The 17187-nt window shown below is 40.8% G+C and overlaps 1 protein-coding gene across 4 annotated transcripts in view; it reads left to right on the forward strand.

The window, feature by feature from the left end:
- Positions 1-17187, forward strand: part of ntrk2a (neurotrophic tyrosine kinase, receptor, type 2a) — a 55595-nt gene that overhangs the window by 946 nt on the left and 37462 nt on the right. For 3 of the 4 annotated variants that reach the window (XM_078087390.1, XM_078087391.1, XM_078087393.1), the window contains exons 2-12: positions 2786-2860; positions 3714-3785; positions 4237-4305; positions 5235-5383; positions 11630-11763; positions 12619-12751; positions 12950-13021; positions 13204-13431; positions 14162-14188; positions 15388-15425; positions 15665-15764. In XM_078087390.1, the coding sequence (XP_077943516.1) occupies positions 2786-2860; positions 3714-3785; positions 4237-4305; positions 5235-5383; positions 11630-11763; positions 12619-12751; positions 12950-13021; positions 13204-13431; positions 14162-14188; positions 15388-15425; positions 15665-15764 (1097 nt within the window). Of the gene's footprint in view, positions 1-2785; positions 2861-3713; positions 3786-4236; positions 4306-5234; positions 5384-11629; positions 11764-12618; positions 12752-12949; positions 13022-13203; positions 13432-14161; positions 14189-14703; positions 14716-15387; positions 15426-15664; positions 15765-17187 lie in introns of all 4 variants that reach the window. The other variant, XM_078087392.1, reaches the window with a different exon arrangement.

Raw genomic sequence — 17187 nt, forward strand, 5'->3', positions numbered from 1 at the left:
AGACAAAGCCTTGTCTGTGCGGGCGCGTGCATGTGCCTGAGTGATTGTGGACCGAGCCACGCACACACGACACCACTGTCATAATGACACATTCATATGGCACATGAATATATTTAAATGAACCCCATAAGCGGATAAACATCAATGTTAGAGAGGGAAAAAAAAAGGGAATATTTTTTGGAGTTGAGTCAACATTCGTCTTGTGACCGGACTCTCCTCCTTGGGACGCTGGCTGATAATACATGCTGCATCCCAGGTTGCATTTGAAATGTATACTGTGGCCCATTGTCATTAAATAACGCGGAAATAAATGAAGAATTCATACCCCAGAGCACATAGAAGAAAATGTCAATATATTGAGTTACTGCATTACATTTCTTGGCTGCGATAAACGGCCTTGTTGATAACGACTTGTCGTAGATGAACTTGGGAGAAGCCTTGGACGATGCTTCATTGAGCCAGCAGTCTGCTGAAAAGCATTCACAGAGGGCTTGTCTGAAGTGAACAGACAAATTACGTCCATGAGAGATGTCATATTCCAAACGACCTTGCCAAAAAGAGAAGAAACGTGGAGTTGGGTCATCACATTTTCTGTCTGTTTTAATTGGTAATATACGTCCTTATTTCCCAACATCTGCCCACACAATTTGACAGACTCCATTCGGCCTTCGATGTCCGTGTGAAATCCCAAATGGGCGTATAAACAAATTCACAGCAGTTTGTCATCTCTTGTCTCGTATGGACGTGTTTTGTATAAGAGGTGAGTCAAACAAATCACAAGTCCATCTGCTTTTATCCTCCAGTAAACACACAAGAGGAGGCGCGGGCACTAAATGATCATTGCTCTTTCATTGCTATTTACACAATACAAACAACAAAGGTTTTCTCATTGATGATGCTGACTTTGATAATAAAGAAAAAGACCAAAAAAACAAGTGTATGAATGATGAACTGCATGTGCATGAGCAAGAGAGTGCTGCAGGAATAAGTCCTAATAACGAGTTAGCATTTTACACTTTCGGTACCCTCCTGCGGATGTCGATGAGTGTTTTTTAATGGGCTTTTGGTTGTACGCTTTAAATATGGTCTGTGGCTAACTAAAGCGTAAGATATTTTAATGGTTTGTTCCATAATATAAAAGCCGCCTGTATTCCCCTCTTGTGGATTTTTAGGCTTTTTATTTGTCTTAACTAAATGTCATTAAGCAAAGGGAAGAATCCCCCTTCACAAACTGGTTCATAAATGCCCTCATATGTGACAGTGGTACAGACTAATGCTAGCTATTTACCTCTGCCGAATTGCATTACTCGCTACATAAATCATGTAAGTGGTGCTCATTTATGAGGATTATCTTGCTGAACAAAACATGTCAGTATATGAACTTGGATACTAAAAAAGTAAATGGAAAAGTCTAGTTGGCAGGGAACCACTGCGATGCTAACGTCCGCAGTTGGCCGACAAAAATAAGCCATCCCTGCAGCACTCTTATTTGGCATCTGCATTATTATTCAGCCGTCCTAGTTGAACTGGAACACTGCCTGTCTGCCTTTGACTTTAGAGCTGATTTACAGATGCTTATCTGCTGATGTTAAAGTTTTGATTGGCAATTTATTGTAGATAACACATTTTTTGAATGCCTGACAACCATTTAATCCTAATACAATTTTGTTGTTATAGCAAGGCAGTTCACCTCTTATGTGAAAGTTATTTCATCCAAGGGTGTGTTGAAGATTACGCTTTTCAAAGAATGTGTTTAATTCATCAGTGCGCAGTGTAAAAAAGGCTGACATTCTGGGTCAGCTTCTTTAATTATTGAAAGGCACAGATCAAATTTGATCACTATTCTGTCCACGATCTTTTTTCCGGCGGAAGGTTGACAGGAACTGAGGGGGGACAGAGAGGAGAGGTGATGAGCTTCAAAAGTCTCCTGCCACACTCAAAGCAGGGCTTTTGCTTTTACATGGCGTGCAACAGCATCTTGGAGGCCAATAGGCCGCCAGGTCAGCCCTATGAAACGTTGTAGGGTTTGGGTGCTGTCAATCATCATGCAGTAACTCAAATGTAATCATTTTGGCATCAATTTAGAGACTTGAGAGAGGTACAATACAGCGTATGTTATCAAATAATAAGCAACCAACACAAATCTCAGACCGCTACTAACGACGCTTATTGATGTTGGAAATTAATGCATGTATTCGAGATGTTTTATTTTGTAATTTTGTTCCTTGTGTCAGAGTTGGGTGTGTTTACCACAAAAAAAAAATATTCTCTGGCCGATGATTTAGCCAAACAATGCGTGCAACAGTAAAACTGGGCTTGAGAATCGCCTGAAATAATCACTGTCACTGTTTATTGAGAGTGACGCCGAGTGCGAAAAGTGGCTGGTAAAAGGTTCCTCTGTCAGAACGGCAGGTTCCAGTGGTCGGTGGCAGATTCCTCTGTCAGAACGGCAGTTTCCAGTGGTCGGTGGCAGGCTCCTCTGTCAGAATGGCAGGTTCCAGTGGTCGGTGGCAGGTTCTTCTGTCAGAACGGCAGGTTGCGGTGGTCGGTGGTCAAATTCCTTCCACCAGTGCTGCTGAGGAAAAAGGGGAGGAGGCCTGTGCTTGTTTCTTAACTTTTACAAACTACCAGTTCTCCTGTCATTGATCAGCGGCAGTTCATTTTTTTACTTTGAACTCTAATTATACAGTCTTGTCATGTGCCTTTGTCTCGTCTAAATGATTCTGTTTATGCTTCGCTCAGTTAACAAATGAGCCTTCTGACACACACTTGTAATCCCTGACAGTTACATCGCCAACCAGGGCAGCTTCTCCTCCATCAACGACAAAGACCTGCACTACTACAAGAACCTCAGGAATCTGTAAGTCTTTAATGGCTCCTCGTAACAAGAATAGCCCAAAGGCAAACAGACAGCGCTAATGTCAATGAACCCATTTTCAAGTAAATTATTTCACGCACTGTTTTAAGATTACATATTTACATTCTAATTATTTGGCTTGTCATAATCCTTTCCCTTAACTGTTGACTCTCAGGCATCTTTTTTCGCTTCAGGCCATATATTGAACATGTATGTTTGTTTATTGACAGTTACAGTGTTTTGCTCTGCATTAGTGTCTCATTTCATCTCTTAAATAAAAAAAGATGTGTTCATCAAGAAGCACTTTCTAGCAGTATCTTTCTATTGAGACATTTAGTAAATGTAAAAAAGTGCAGTCGTATCACTGGCAGACTGGTGAATAGGCCTTAACAGTGGCAAAGAAAGATCTTTAATTGAGACATTATGCAAGGATAGCCCTGGATGACCGGGGTGAAATCATTTTTCTATATAATTTATTCATTTTATATTTCTCAAAACAGATTACCATGTTGTATTGTTGATGCATAAATTGTTAGTTGTTGATATCTGTTACAAATCTATATTTTGTACGGTTACATTGTGGTCAGAGTCAACGCAAACCAAATTATCACAAATGGTAATTAGTTTCCTTAAATCTTTCACATTTAAAACCTCCCACCATTGACCTACACTTTTGATGTTAATATTTGCTGATGTCGGGATTCAGATGCTACTTTTCTGTGTGTATCCTACAGCGCGACCTGTGGAAACTCCACTAAGTTCATCAGGATCCCGAAATCATGTTTTCGATGTTGCAATAATTGTTTCATTCATGATGTTGATGAAAATGACACTGTTTTATTTGTGTTTGTGTCAGAACTGTGACCAACAGCAGGCTAACATATGTGTCGAAGCTGGCCTTTCAGAATAACATCAAAATACAATACCTGTGAGTTCATGCTATCGATTACTTTATACTGCTGCTTTCTTGACTTGGCAACCTCAGTGCAGATCACCTTTATTACCTTTAGTGGATGAGTTGCACGACTGTTAAAAATGTCTCACCTTTTAAAATGTACAGTCATGTTTACATTTAATTAATTTGTTGGATTAGTAATTATTGAAAATGGACAGGAAATGTAGATCCAAATGTAAAGAAAACCTATTTGTGATATTTTAAAACAAAGTTGATCGGGAAGAAAAGAAACAAAATGTTACAGGTCAGGTTCCGACTGAGCAGGATTTATAGATGATCAATGTGATTAAAGTTTGATACCAGTATATTAATTCATTAATTGTAATGACAAGAACGTGGATCAAGATCATTGGTGCATATCAAACGAGTCGGATGTGGTTTTACAAACGCAATCTCCTTCCCTGATGTTCTACTTACTTTCCAGGAATCTGAAAGATAACAACCTGTCGTCACTCTCCTGGAGGATATTCAAACACCTCAACATGTCTTATCTGTGAGTGCAGTTCCTCCTTCTCTATCAGTCTGTCTGTCTGTGTGGCTTACATCCCATTTATCATCACAGCATGTAGATTGACATATATCTGTGTTTTTCCCATATAAATACATTTGATGTGCACTGCTGCCTGTAATCTTGAGGTTACCTGGAGCCAGGAAGTGATTATGATTATTATAGGCTTTGGATAGCAATGTGTAATTGGCTATGACAGCTATCAATAAAGGCCAATTTGCTCCATCCATACACTTGTCTCCTATTACAAATTAATATTACTTGTAATAAAGCACTACTCTTCAAATGACATTTAGATATATTGAGAAACAAAGATCATTTAGAAAAACATGTATACTGTGTAAATATGTAAAATAAATATACTAAAAATGTTGTATACTAACTAAATGCATTTTTACCTTGGGTGGAAGTAGTTAACAGATTATTTTCCATTTTAGGTGAACATTGAAATAAGTCCATTTTAGAGAGTTCAACATGATACACATAGTTGCTTGAGTTAGATGAGAAGATACGTATTTGTTGCTTTAGTATAAAGCCAACTGATGGTTGGTTTACTTAAATTTAGCATTACAGACTTGCAACAGGGGGGAACAGCTAGCCCGACCCTCTCCATGGCCAACGAAACTAAGCAGCACCACCTTGTTTAATCTCATTGAACAGAAAAGTAAAAGTACATCTGCACAAACAATATGTAATGAGCCAATTAGTGCTTTATTTGTGCTTATTGGTGGATTTCATTTGGTTTGTTTGTCGTTCTTGTAACAGCCGGGCCAACTGGACTAGTTGGAAGCCATATCTAACAAACAGACATGAGTTGTTAAGCTGCACATTTCCCAAAAGAACCATTCAATTGATCACGTTGTCATTGACTACTCACTGTTCTCGACAGATTTTGACTAAGTGTGTGTGTGTAGGATCCTGACAGGCAACCCTCTGCACTGCTCCTGTGAGAACATGTGGATCAAGCTGTGGTTGGGAGAGGAAGCAGACACTCAGGAGCTGCACTGCATTGAGGACGGAGTAGGACGCAAGCTGCTGTCCAGACTGACACTACCTAACTGTGGTGAGGACACACACACACAAACGTGCACACAGAGTAACATGATGGAAAAGACACTCACAGGCTGTAGCAGAGTGCAAAGTGGTGAAGCACCTGGAGGAAAAAAGTAATCCTAATGGTTTCCTGTGGAAGGATTTTACCAAGTCGTTGCATTGTGTGTTCCCGCTGACATGTGTCTGTCCCATCTGTTTTTATGTATGGGGCTGCATAAACAGGTTTGTGTTGAAGCGTTTAAACAACTGGAACAAATACAGTTGGTTGTTACTGTAAAAACTATTAGCTGTGAAAGAACACAATTTATGCTTCGACATCAGCCAGTGTCGTACTCAGCCACAGGCTGCGACGAGGATGCATGCACACGTTGCCCTTCACTTGCTCTGCTTAGTCTGTATATCGGAATTCCTTTCGACAACGTGCACTGCAAAAAGCTACAATGTCTTACGCACAGCCAAGCGAACAAAGGCCCAAAGGACCACTTGCACGCACACACACACACACACTCTTTAAGTCCTGGTTTTATAGAGGGCTTAAAAATGTTGTAAAATCGGTGTAATTAAAAGGCCTCAGACACCAACGGGCTGACGTTATTTCTGTGCTGCAGGGAGTCTACTCATATGTGATGCACAGATTAGCCGACAATTGGAGGAGTGCGTTAAATGGGACCTACAGAGTAGTGTTTGTGTGCACCGTGTGACGGATTACGTCGTCATGCTGACTAGTAACAGCCATACCAGACATTTGCTCGTAGGTGTTGAAAGGTCTCTTTGCAGGCAGGAGATATTTTATCAAGAGGGAGGTCAACGCACGTCCTATGGCACAAGTGACCTGCTGCTTTAAATTCCTTTTTCCTCTGAATTATCGTGTTTTGATTGTTAATTAAGGAATTCTTTCTGAACCAAAAGGCAAGCTGATATACTCAACTGCAACGGCAGTAATCACGTTTTTATGAGCAATAAAAGCCATTTCCTACAGATTCATTTCCAAAAACTTAATGAGAATGTGTTGCACCTTTGTTTAAGTTGCAAATAAACAATATTTAGTATCCCTTAAAGAAATACTGTGTTTACAAACCAGACAATTCTATTTCCAGTAGCAGTGCATAAAGTTATTTAAAATGTCAACCGGCGGCTTGCTGTCACTCCCAGATATGCCACAGCCCTTTTATGTACTTGCTTATGGGAGTGTTTATCAAGCTTGAATGTATAAATGTCAGCCATTTATTGATGCTTTATTCTTCCTCTCTTAGTTAGTCATGAATCTCGCTATTTCAGTCAGTTCATTTCATGAACAGAGTCAGATTACATCTTGACCCATCCGACTGACCATAACAAAGGTTTTTATGAGCTCGGATCTGGCTTAAAGTGACATCTGGTAATAACTTAGAGCAGAACTCAAGCAAGCCAATAAAACAAAGATAGTTCCAGCCTTTGAGGCAATATGTTCAGTCAGATCCTGCACGTTACTGAGAACATCAAATATTTTCATTAATAAAACACACAATAATACCAGTCAGATAAGCTATTTGATGTTTCTCTAATACCTGAACATGAATCTGAAAGTATTTTTGTCATCTGGTCAAAAAGAGCTCAGACCAGTCGGGACGCACAGGAAGCAAACAATAAGTTAGCATGCAGGAAGCTAACAATGTCATTGATAACTCCTATTGATCCGTCCCCTCTGACTCCCTTCCATTAGCGGAGGTTATTTTTGGCACTAGCACAGCTACAGCGGGGCCCCTGGAGAGGAGGGCAGGGGACCCCCTGGCAGTGTGACATATGAGGAGGACGTGGTGGTGCAGGGGTGTCATGTGGTGCCCCGGGGCTGACACTGACTGCACCAAAAGACCCAACTGCTGGGATTTTGGACTTTGTGTCATATTTTATCGTTAAGCCCCCCCCCCCCTCCCGCCCCTCACCCCCGTGCAGGCTGTCTGCCCTCCTCTTCATTACTCATTTTCCATCTCTCCGCCTGCGTGTATGAGTGTCTCGCCCTCTGTCTGTCTGAACATTTCTGAGTGACGTATGGGGAAGGCACAAAGCAGAGGAAGTGCCCAACGATGCCCTGGGGCCGACACTGATCTCTCAGGCCACCCGCATATGTCTCTCTGCTTGTTTGTCTCTGTGGGCGTTTCACTGCTGGAGCTTCGGTCGGAAAAGCAGGCAAACACAGGCTGTTCCCCACTGCTCATCCAAACAAAACCTCACTAAGATATTGCTGCTCTGATGCTGCTGCAGTTCCATGCTAAAGTAGGTGGACCGTTTGGGCTTCAAACAGCTGCAGGTATTAAAAATCCTCCCACTCAGCTCTTTGTTAAGACAATGATTGAAACGATAAACGAAAAACAGATATATTCCCCACTCTGGTCTGATTCCCATTAACAAATCGTTAGTAGTAGTTTTAGTATCACTTCAGGGTAATTTTTGCTAATGTCAAGAAATGTAATCTTTTCCCAGCATCCTGCTTATTACACGTTAAATGTCTGTGGGTTAATTGGATTTTGTTAAATGATCCAGATACATAAAGGCTCTAATGCAAACCATTCGTCTAGAGCAAAAACAACGGTGCTGTGGAAATGACAGCAGGTCAGACGTCTGCTGGTCACATCACAGCACCAGCACCCTGTCTCTCTCTCTCTGTCTCTCTGTCTCTCTCTCCCTCTGTCTTTCTGTCCATTTGTCGGGCTGGGACCCATCAGTTTCCCTTTCTTATCTTCTTCTTTTGATTAATCTTCCAGATATTTCCTCAGTAGTGTAAATACATACCTGCATATCTCTCTGCTTCCTCCTTGTGTATAACGTGCCCTTACAGTTGCATATGTCAAACACACATGCAACTGACTCCAGCTGTAATAGGCCAGTAAAGGCCAGATGGCATCTATGTCTGCAGGGGCGCAGATGCTTTCACATGTGTGAATTTGCTGAAGAGTCCACTCATTTACTTGTTAGATTACAAGGGATTTAGAACAAAAGCTGTTTTTAACAGCTTTTAACAGCACAAAGAAAATCCGCACAGTGCATTGATTCTTTCTGCAGTCCTTTTGAGCCCATGCTGCTGACTTTTAGCAGGAAGGTTTCGCAAAGAATTTAAAATAGACAACATCTTCAAAAACAGATGGGAACAATTTGTGCAAGCCATTCAATAATCATCACTTTGGGAAAAGGAAAAAAGTAATTGCTAAGATCTGAAAAAGTGACGTAAATTGGTGCATACAGATGGAATACTGTGCCGTTTTTTGTGATTAATTCAACAGTGGTCCTTCATATTACAGGAATGATGCATAGCTGAAAAAGCTCATTAAAATGAGCATAATGTGTATGTAAGATGCGTCAAGATTCACGCATAATACAATGCACACTGTACACTGCAGAAGCAGTGTGTCCTTTAGAGGTGCAGTGAAAAGGGGGTCGAGGTCGCAGTGATTTAAGGATGTTTCTTCATGCAGGAGAACGGCGTTCCATTTATTTATGCAATATCAATGATGTTTCCTTTAATGTAACTTTAAAAAAAAAAAAATCTAAACATCAGCATGTACTTAACCACAATTAATTTGTCTTACCTACAATCCTTCCACAACCCTAACAACAAAGCCGGGCTATAATTTCAGGAAGTGAAAATAAAAAAAATGATGAAACTGATACAAAACAATGATACAGACAAGGCAGGTGATGACGATTTTGAGGAAACAAACATAAGTCTGACAGTCAATTTGACCATTTAACCGTTTTAGTTGTTATTTTGGTGTCAAAGCTGCTCAGTCCTATTTCCTACTTTCCTTCCTATTTCTCTGCTGTCCTTGAACAGAAATCCCGTTGTGAATGCATCACCTTTTATTAACCATTTACTGTCTAATAATTTTAAAAGAAATTAAATACACATTTTTTATTGATGTGTGTTGTAAAGGCAAAGTCTCAAGTGTGAGAGCCGCAGCGTTTCATCTAGGTAGCCGTCGAGCTCAGGCAGTATTACTCAGGCGAAGGATCTCTCCCCCTCTCTTTCTCTCTCTCCCCCTGGTCCACATCTCGGTCGTGGAAAGGTAGAGGCCACAGATTATTGATGTGAACACTTCTCCAAACACGGATGTGGATGCACCTGTGTGCCCATAACAAGAGCTGACAACAAGGATGCTGAAGTATGCTGGCGTATTGTGAAGAGGTTCTCAATAGAAAGCGGATGGTTTGCTTTTAGATTTGGTCTGTGAGCAGCTATTCAACTCAACAACTCTACACCACCTGGGCATGTAGCCCCTGCTGTGCATGTAACTCACATCCTCATAAAGGTGTTCTAAATTCAAAGAGATCCGGTGCTGGAACATGTCATGTCAAAGAAAACAGGAAAAAGATACTGATCTGTTAATACAGAGTAGTTACTGCTGGTGTTTACTTTAAGTATAATGGGTGGCAGATTAAAGCAAAAAGATGAATATGAGGTTTGAAAGATGAATATAGTTCATGAGGATTTAACCTGTGTTAGAGTGCAAAGACCTGGATTATAGTAGAGTAGGGATCAAAGTTTGAGCGTCTTTAGCTTCTGGTGTTGACAATAACTACATGAGCCAGATAATCGTAATTTGATACAAAATTGATTTTCATTTTAGATAGATGTTCAATACTGGGGATGAGATCTAAAATGGTTAATAAATAAAGACTCAACTTCATTCTTCAATTTTAAGATTGATTTGGGATTTATTTGTTCTTTTAAGTGTCATTCGAGCAAGTGACCAAATCCAACCCAATGACCACAGGGCACATTCATACGGGGTGTAAAACATCTGATGGCTAGCAAGCAGCCTTGACTAAAATATATGTATGTATGCATATATATTATTTATGTTCTCATTTGTCATGGTTGTTTTGCATCAGTTGGCCCCTCTGCAGACACTTGACAGCCAGCATTTGCCCCAGTTTGTTTTCGACACACTGAAGCACACAATCCAGAAACGTTCCACGCACGGCTCATATGTTGTCACAGACACGGGCGGGTCTGCCGTGCTAATTACGGTACATTGCTTCTTCAATCCCACTTGTGGATTTCAAACACATCCTGAAGGATTTCAATCACACAGGATGTCACGGCTGGTTTGACTACTGAAGCTGTGCACACAAATTCAGATTCCTACAAACTGGCAGGTCATGACGGACTCGCATGAAACCATTTTATTTCAATCCAGGCGCCGTGGGGTGCAGCTTTGTGTCTGTGCGACCGGCTGATGGCTGTAGAGAGGACAACGCCTGTTAAGATATGTGGTGCTGACATGGCAGCTGGTCTGCCACCGCTGAAATCACTGTTTTTTAGTGCGTCTTACAGTGATTGAGTGGGTTGCCGTAGTGATAAGGATTCTGCCAACGGACAAAAGAAGTGGAAGAGGAGGAGGGAGGGAGGGAGGGAAGAGAAGCGGGGGGGGGGAGGGGTTCGATAAGGAATCTGTCCTGTTTTATCTGGAGTAGATGTCGACACCCATTTCTTCCTCTCTTCTTTTTTTCTCCTTTTGTCCTTTCCCTCTTCTTTGGGCTTCTCTCCTCTTTGTTGTCCTCCAATGTTCCCACTCGTGGTCAATTCTCGTTTTCTCCTTTTTTAATTCTATTCCTTGCCATTTTGTGTACTCTTATTTCCCCCTCTTTTTGTTACTGGATTCTCACATGTGCTTTCCTTGGTTCTTGTGTTGTCTCGTTATGTTTTCTGTTGTCTATGTTTCTTCTGTTGTTCTTGCTCATCGTCTGGTCTTTCGTCTCGTTTTATTATATTCCATTGTTTCTTCATCAGGGATGCTATTGGACAGGGGATGAGGGTGGCAAGACTGTGATGTAATCCTATTGGTCCCACCAGGGTCACCTGTTGGTCAGCAGCAGGGTATTTGCTTTTGACTGAGGCTTCAGACTGTGTCCAATCAGTTTAGTACTTGGGCTGCTTAAGACATGCACTAGTAATAAGTGTAACCATCACTGTGTTTGAACTCTGTCTCTTGGCCTGACTGTTTGATTGGGGTAAGTGTGCTTGAATAAAAGCAAGAGAGAGAGAGAGAGAGAGAGAGAGAGAGAGAGAGGGAAAGAAGGGGATTGGATTTGGTCTGTGGTAGTGGTTGTGTGTTCGCCTGCTCTCCCAGTCTTATTGTTTAGGTTGTTACGTGACTTGTGTTTTAACTGAAAATACAAGAGTTGGCCATGAATCCAAAGTTTGCTTCCTTCCCTTTTCTGTCTACCTTGGCACCCTCCTCTTCTGCCTCTTCTGCCTCCCACCCCTGCTTGTATGTAGAGGTTCCCATGGCAACGTTGAGCCCATCCAAAGTGAGACTAATGGAGGGGAAGCACGTGGATCTGTCCTGTAAGACCTCCGGGGTTCCCTCACCTGAGCTGATTTGGAACATGGCGTTGGTCTCCAACTACGAGGTCAGGTTCCGGACACGGAAACACAAACCCAGATATGTTTAAATCACGCATGTCATATATATATTAATTAGTGCTGAGCAACGATTACAATTTTCAGCAACATTAATCACATCGTAATACTCAAAATTCAATAATGAATTTAGAAGTTGTTTATTGCGCACTTTTATTTGTGCAAAAATCTAAAACAAATTAGGTGATTTTTAACAGCAGTGTTTTCTTTACAAAGTAGTCTCAACTTAAATTTTATTTAAAAAAAGCTCTTTGTCACTTAATTCAACATTTTATCTAGTTTGTTATAAAAACGTAAAAATAAAGTTACCGGTGACCATCACAATATAATATAATATAATATAATTATTAAGTTAACGTATAATGTATAAACCTGTTTTCTTTGTTTTTCTGAACAGGTACCTGTTTCTTTGACTAGAGAGTGGCATAAACAGTCCATCCATAGCTCAATAATCTACCTTCGGTAGCAAGTGTCCCAGTTGGAGTGATGTGATTCAGTACTAAGTATACAGATGGGATTTACTGTGCGGAGACTTTTTAGTCTGTGAAGACCGTATTTGTACTGGACTCCTTTCAAACAAAAGAAAAGCAACAGACTTTCAAACTCGAAATGATAACAAAAGAAAATACGTCAACGTGCTGTAAAATAATTGTCTGCGTTAATCAATTGACGTGATAATAACTAACTTGCCCAGCCCTCGTATTAATGCTTTGGGAGATTAAACAATTAGGTTTTTTTCTCCGAGGCAGGTTCACGAAACACCCCCATGACAAAAAGCCTTTCTCTTGTATATGTTGAAAAATGGGTAATGATTCAGGCTAACACGGATGCTCTTACGCACTCAGATCGAGACATCGGGGCAGCTTTCTGTGCTACGACTGTCCAACCTGTCATCAATGGACCACAACAGCAAGATAAGCTGCACAGCCGAAAACATCGTTGGAGACAAAGAGTCCTCGCTGCTGCTGGATATACTTTGTACGTTTTGCCTCTGGCCAGCAGTCCTAATTTAATGTAGAGTATTGTCTCAAAGGATACGTCTGTGCCGCCTCCAACAAAGATAATTCATTTTTTGCCAGTTTTACATCTGAATTGCTCTTTGGTCTTATCTTGTTTTGTACTGTTTGTATCTCATACTGTTGCTCCTAAACTCTCTATTCCCTCTACTATACGCAGTCCCTCCAAAAATCCTTAAACTGAGTGATGCAATCAATGACCATCACTGGTGCATCCCCTTCAGTATAACAGGTAAGATAGACGGACCTCCACATCTAGTCCAGACGGCTTCACATTAATCTAAATCTGGAATAGTGTCATAGCATTTGGCAATCACTGCAATGGCTAAAGGAGCAAATAAGATTTGCAATAAAAAAAAGCTGGACAATGACAATCACTCAATCTCCTGTATTGTCTTCATTACTTTACCCCAGGAAACCCGAAGCCAAAGCTGCAGTGGTTTCTGGACGATAAAGCAGTGACGGAGGGGCCATTCATCGAGACTAAGATTCACGACATCACAGACAGGGAATACCACGGCTGCCTGCAGCTGGACAGTCCCACGCACCTCAACAATGGCCGCTACAGGCTCTTGATCAAAAACGAATATGGGTCAGACGAAAAGGAGGTGGAAGCTCACTTCATGCACAAGCCCTGGAATGGTGAGGAGCGCAGTGTTGTTTTTCAAATGTGGAGAAATTAAACCATTATTCAATTCAACTGCCATTGCCATCAGCATATGAATGAGTAATGGCGGAAAATATTTGCCAAAAAATAATCAGTTCAAGCTGGTGCAACGGGACAGTGGTAAAAAAATCCCCTTCAGGCATCTGCGAGATGTCCCACTCACAGGAATGCACTGGACGGACTGACAGTAGGAAGCGGACTGCCTCAGGCCAGAGCTGTAGACGGCCTGCATTCACTTTTACAGTTACGGTTCCAGGTCTTCTGTGCGATTGTCAATCTCTCTCTCTCTCTCTTTGGCAGATTTTCTCCTAATGTTTTATGCCACGATTGTGAATTTGTTAGAGAGACACTGGGCAGAGGAACCTCCCCTTTGGACTGTGCAAGAGCAATTGTCGCACTGATGCTGTGATTGTGACAGTCTGCTGTTTTTGCCAAAAAAAGGGATGCCGCACTGGCAGTTTTGTAGATGCAATTATAGGTAGTGTCCAGATTGAGCAAAGAGGTAGATTTTGGCATATTCAATTATGGAGTGCAAATATGATGGTAGTATAAGTAAAAGCTATCTATCTACACATTGCAATAAAGCACTAAAACTGTTCTACCTGCTTAAGTATAGATGGCAAATGGCTATCTAAAAAATCAAAAAAATAAAGGTCCAAGAACTTTTTCTAATGGTAACCTGTTTATTTTTCTCTCTATGTGCAGAAACGGATAAGGAGCCGTACTATTATGGTGAGTTAAATAAATGTTTATTGCAACAAATGTGTTCATCAATTGTGAAAGTATTAAATCCAACAAATCCAGTTACGAATAATTGTGTATTCATAGTGTCACTGTTCTCAGATATTTCATCTCATCATTTTCATCCTCATCAATTAACATTAATTACATTTGAAAATGTTTTCTCTTTCTCTTTTTTCTTTCAAGTTGGTGAGGGTGCGTTACATACCTACTAGGGATTAGGGTTGTTGTTTGTCTTTTTCCCACAATGTGTCCCCAGTGTTATTTTTCCTTTTTTACTGGTATTCTGCATGTTAAATATATGTTGTTTGTTGGTTTTTGTATTGTGTTTGAGTGATGGACATATTCTTTAAACAAGCTCAGAGTACCGGCATGACAGACAACATTTTGGTAGAATGCATGACAAATAATTTACACTTTAAGTACATTGACTTGTTTGTGACCTAATTTCTCTCCCTTGTCTCCTTCCTTTGTTGCTGCTTCTCAAACACTGCTCCCTCCTGCAGATCTAATCACAGGTACCGCCATGTCTTATATCTGCTCACAGTCACAAGGCCCGCCCCCCTAAATTACCATTGATCAACCTTCCCTTGTAGTACAGAACATATTCAGTGCACAATTATAACGGTGGCTGATTTACTATGAATTCTGACAGAGGCAGAACAAAAGCAGCCTTTCCATTCCTTGCCGGTGAACATGCATTAACTAATCCAATGTCAGCACCTTAATATTAGTTAAAACACTGTCTCCAGCTAATTTTTTGAATGTTTACAGCTGAGTAAAATAAAGAACAAAGCTCCTAAATATAAAATTCTAAAATTCTAAAGTCTTTAAGCTAAAGCTGTAAATTCCAGCAAAGTTGACAAAAACATGTAAACATTCTTCTTGAATTGGAGTGTTAGTAAGTCCTGATATGTATGAGGGTCACTCTGAATAGCTGCTATACAATACTTTACATCTATGCTGAATTCTTTGTATGTTTAAACATTGTGTTTTCAACTTTAACATTACAAGAGAATGGCTCTCACACACAACTTTCCATTTACGCAAAGGCCAAAATACTTACTTATAATAACAACCCGCTTAACAAACTGTTCAATCTGCAGAAAATATTTAATCATAAAACCATACTATGCCTTTTACTCTAGCTGCAACTTACTTTGAGTGACTGTCTCTCTGTCCGTCCACAGAGGGCCCCCCTGTAGAGCCCCCTGAAGACAGAGTCGCCGTAAGTCTCATATTACTGTTGTACTCTGTCCCTATTTCTCCGCTGTTGACCTGTTTTCTTCACTATATTTCCTTAGCTGCCACTTTTGTCATGTTTGAAGCAGTTAAAGGATTCCTGCAAGACACAGAGATAAAGCAGCCCTTATAAAAATGCTTGTGGGTGGCCCTTGGTGCTCTGGAGTTTACAGTAGGTGATTGTCTCTTTTGTATCTGTCATAAGTCTGTTTTGTAATTTTGCAGGTGTACGTGGTCGTGGGCATTGCTGCTGTCGCCTTCACCGGTTTCCTTCTGATGTTGGTTATTCTGAAGTTTGGTGGGAACTCCAAGTTTGGCATCAAAGGTAAGTCTCCTGACTTGGATCTGCATTGGTGGCTTTGACTATTTGGGATGACTAAATGGATAAACTGATGGCGATTATTTGTTTGTGGACTTTGATGACTTCATGGATGCATCAAAAACACATTTTGAAAGATTTATCAAAAATACCTTCAGATCACTTGCAAATTGACTTTTTCTAGAGAAAAGTAAAGGAGACACCTGAAGTTTTAATGACTCCAGCTTCAATCTCACTTGTGTCATCTGGTCGTACTTGTTCACGTTAGTGGGGATATTGGACCTTTTCTTTGAGGTTGTTATTACAGCTCGACGGGTAATAGAGCTTCACGTGTTATGTTGAAGTTATGATAAAAAACAAAAAAAACTAATTCAGGGGCCCAGACTCAAAATGTGTGTTTGTGATTTCCCAATAAATTGCATTTAATATGCAAACCATCATGTGTCCATGAATCCATCCTGTTCAGGTGGAAAGCAGCGGCTGTTTGAAGGAATCGGGTGATTAACATGCATGCGGACTAAACCGAGCACCTGCAGTCTTTGTCATGTTGATGTTGAACTACTTTGGGGATTTCTGCAATGGCTACAAGTGTAACACATTCATCTTTTATTACTGACTGAGACTCATTTGTCTTTGTTTGGTCATTTTAACGCTTTGCTGATATTTCCTCATACTTCCTCATACTTGTGCACTAACATCTCAGGCACTTTTCTACAAACATAACAATGGTAACACATTTTTTCTCCAAATGTAGACGTCAATGTGCCGCTAAAGACCTGGCAGCGTATTGAAAATCATCCTCAGCCTTTTTGTTTGAGAAAGCGATTCAAGTTGAAACTTTGAGAAAATCCCAAGATCCAAAATCTTGGTGTAGGAGCAGTTCTCTGTGGCTTCTCTTCAGTTGACTTTTGATTAGCGCAGTTGTGTTGAGAAAGCGTTGATGATGAGCAACCAGAAGATATCGACATTCTGAGGAAAGCGGTTCTTTCAGGAATAAATAACAAGTGAGCAGCCTGAACCAATAGTATTTGAAGCAGTGGAGGTTCACATGTGCTTGCGTGTGTTTTTGTGTGATTTAGGGGTGCAAGACAGATGAAGCAGCTAGTACGTACATCATGCGCGTTTGTATTCATGGTCTTGTGGGCTGTTTATTCTTCCTCCAGAAGAAGTGCATGAAGTTGCTCGGAAGAAAAGAATCCAACGCCTCTCCCTTATATATATCGGTTGATGTGTCTAAGTGTGTTTTCTTGTACATCCAAGCATTTCTGCTTGTGTTTCAGCTTCCATACGTGTGTAGGATGTTAGCTCACATTACTGTTTTGCCCTTCGGATGGATTGAGTTTTCATCCTCTTCTATTTCCTTTCCCCATGCAGTCTTGTCCCCGTGCTCCACATACTGTACATGCAGATGTAGTGAGGCAGAGAAAGA

This window comes from Gasterosteus aculeatus, chromosome 13 (genome assembly GCF_964276395.1).
Source record: "Gasterosteus aculeatus chromosome 13, fGasAcu3.hap1.1, whole genome shotgun sequence".
NCBI classification, from domain to species: domain Eukaryota; kingdom Metazoa; phylum Chordata; class Actinopteri; order Perciformes; family Gasterosteidae; genus Gasterosteus; species Gasterosteus aculeatus.